The 1,443-nt window shown below is 45.3% G+C and overlaps 1 protein-coding gene across 1 annotated transcript in view; it reads right to left on the bottom strand.

Moving 5' to 3' along the window:
* LOC111664442 (zinc-binding protein A33-like) overlaps window positions 1-878 on the bottom strand; it is a 2,486-nt gene extending 1,608 nt beyond the window's left edge. The window contains exons 1-2 of the mRNA XM_023419020.2: window positions 754-878; window positions 6-425 (exon numbers count right to left, since the gene is read on the bottom strand). Coding sequence (XP_023274788.1) covers window positions 6-408 — 403 coding nt within the window. The 5' untranslated portion in view covers window positions 409-425; window positions 754-878. The remainder of the gene's footprint in view (window positions 1-5; window positions 426-753) is intronic.
* Window positions 879-1,443: the final 565 nt, after the last annotated feature.

Below are 1,443 nucleotides of genomic sequence, written 5' to 3'. Positions count from 1 at the left end.
CAGAGTTTCCTGAAGCTTCTTCTTGTGTTGTGGAGCAGCTTCATTGATGGGTCTGAATCTGTGGTCGGTGTGTGTTTCTGAGTCTCTGCAGACGAGACACACTGGCTGCTGATGGTCCAGACAGAAGAGTTTGAGTTTCTCAGAGTGCAGACTGCAGAGAGCCTCTGAAGATCTCTGCTCTCTCTCCTGTAAGAAGGCCTCACACAGGTTCTTCAACACCAGGTTACAAGGTGGATGTTTCCTTGAAGATATTCTCTTACAAACTGGACACTCTGGTGTTTGTTTCTCTCTCCACCAGCTCTGCAGACAGTCTTTACAGAAGCTGTGGCTGCAGGACAGAAGAACAGGATCTCTGAAGACCTCATGACAGACCGGACAGCAGAGATCCTCCTCTGATCTGGAAGCCATTTAGTCTCTGAGAGAAGCTGCAAACACAGCAGACAGAAAGTACAGTCAGTCAATCTCAGTCGCTCTGTGTGAAACACAATGATATCAGTGCAGCAGCTTCACGTGAGCGAGTTTCTACTCGCAGCTTTAAAAAGGAGAAAGAGAGACAATAACGGACCGTGAGAAACTCCGTTAGCCTGGCTCAGATCAAAGTTACACTCAGTTGCTAAACACGATTAAAATACATGTACACACGGGGAGAAACATCGTGACCACAATGAGCAGCAGTTGTGACCTGTACACAGTCAGATTTATGCATCTGCTCGATGTTTTTACCGCGTTTTAACACATTAATAATAACCTTACCTCAGCACAGACTTCTGTGATTCCAGTTACTTTCCTTCTTCGCCACCGTCGCTTAGTCTCCGTCTTCTTCTTGTTCTTATTCGTCCTCTTCACCTTCTTGTATCGATTCTTCTTCTTCTGTTTATGTTGCTGTTCTTCTTCTTTTGTTTTGTTTTTTAAAAAAATGGCGGTTGGCAAACGGGGGCATTACCGCCACCCACTGACCTGGAGTGTGGGAGCGGTTCAGTGAATCAATGCCCGACTCATTAAATAAGGTTTCAGTCAGTTGAAAAGACAGAAAAAAATACAAAATCAATATGCAGTGTTCAATGTTGATATACCGACGGGCTGCGATAGTTTATGAGAACGATAACACTATGAGTGGTAAAAAAAAAAATAGCTTTGGTCTGTTGTGAAACTGTGGTGGGTTTATTCGTTCAATGTTGTCGCGCCCAAAATGGCGTCATCGCGTCTCTCTGCTAACGTTTGGCGGCATGTTTGGGAAACTCTTTAGATGAATCACCCGCGGCGACATTAATGTTCGCCATGGTCAGAAGAAAGGGGAACGTGGAGCAGAGAGCGGGAAAGTTCCTCACATCATACGCAGCTAAATGCTCCAAACTAAGTGATGTGATTTCCAGTACAACACGGAAGTACCATAAAACTGCCCTTCTTCTAATGGCCGGCTCCAAAAGTGAGTCGTTCCCCACA

This window comes from Seriola lalandi, unplaced genomic scaffold (assembly GCF_002814215.2).
Source record: "Seriola lalandi dorsalis isolate HSWRI2012SDOR001 ecotype SW California unplaced genomic scaffold, Sedor1 jcf7180002054589, whole genome shotgun sequence".
Classification (NCBI taxonomy): domain Eukaryota; kingdom Metazoa; phylum Chordata; class Actinopteri; order Carangiformes; family Carangidae; genus Seriola; species Seriola lalandi.
This window is presented reverse-complemented; position numbering and strand designations above follow the sequence as displayed.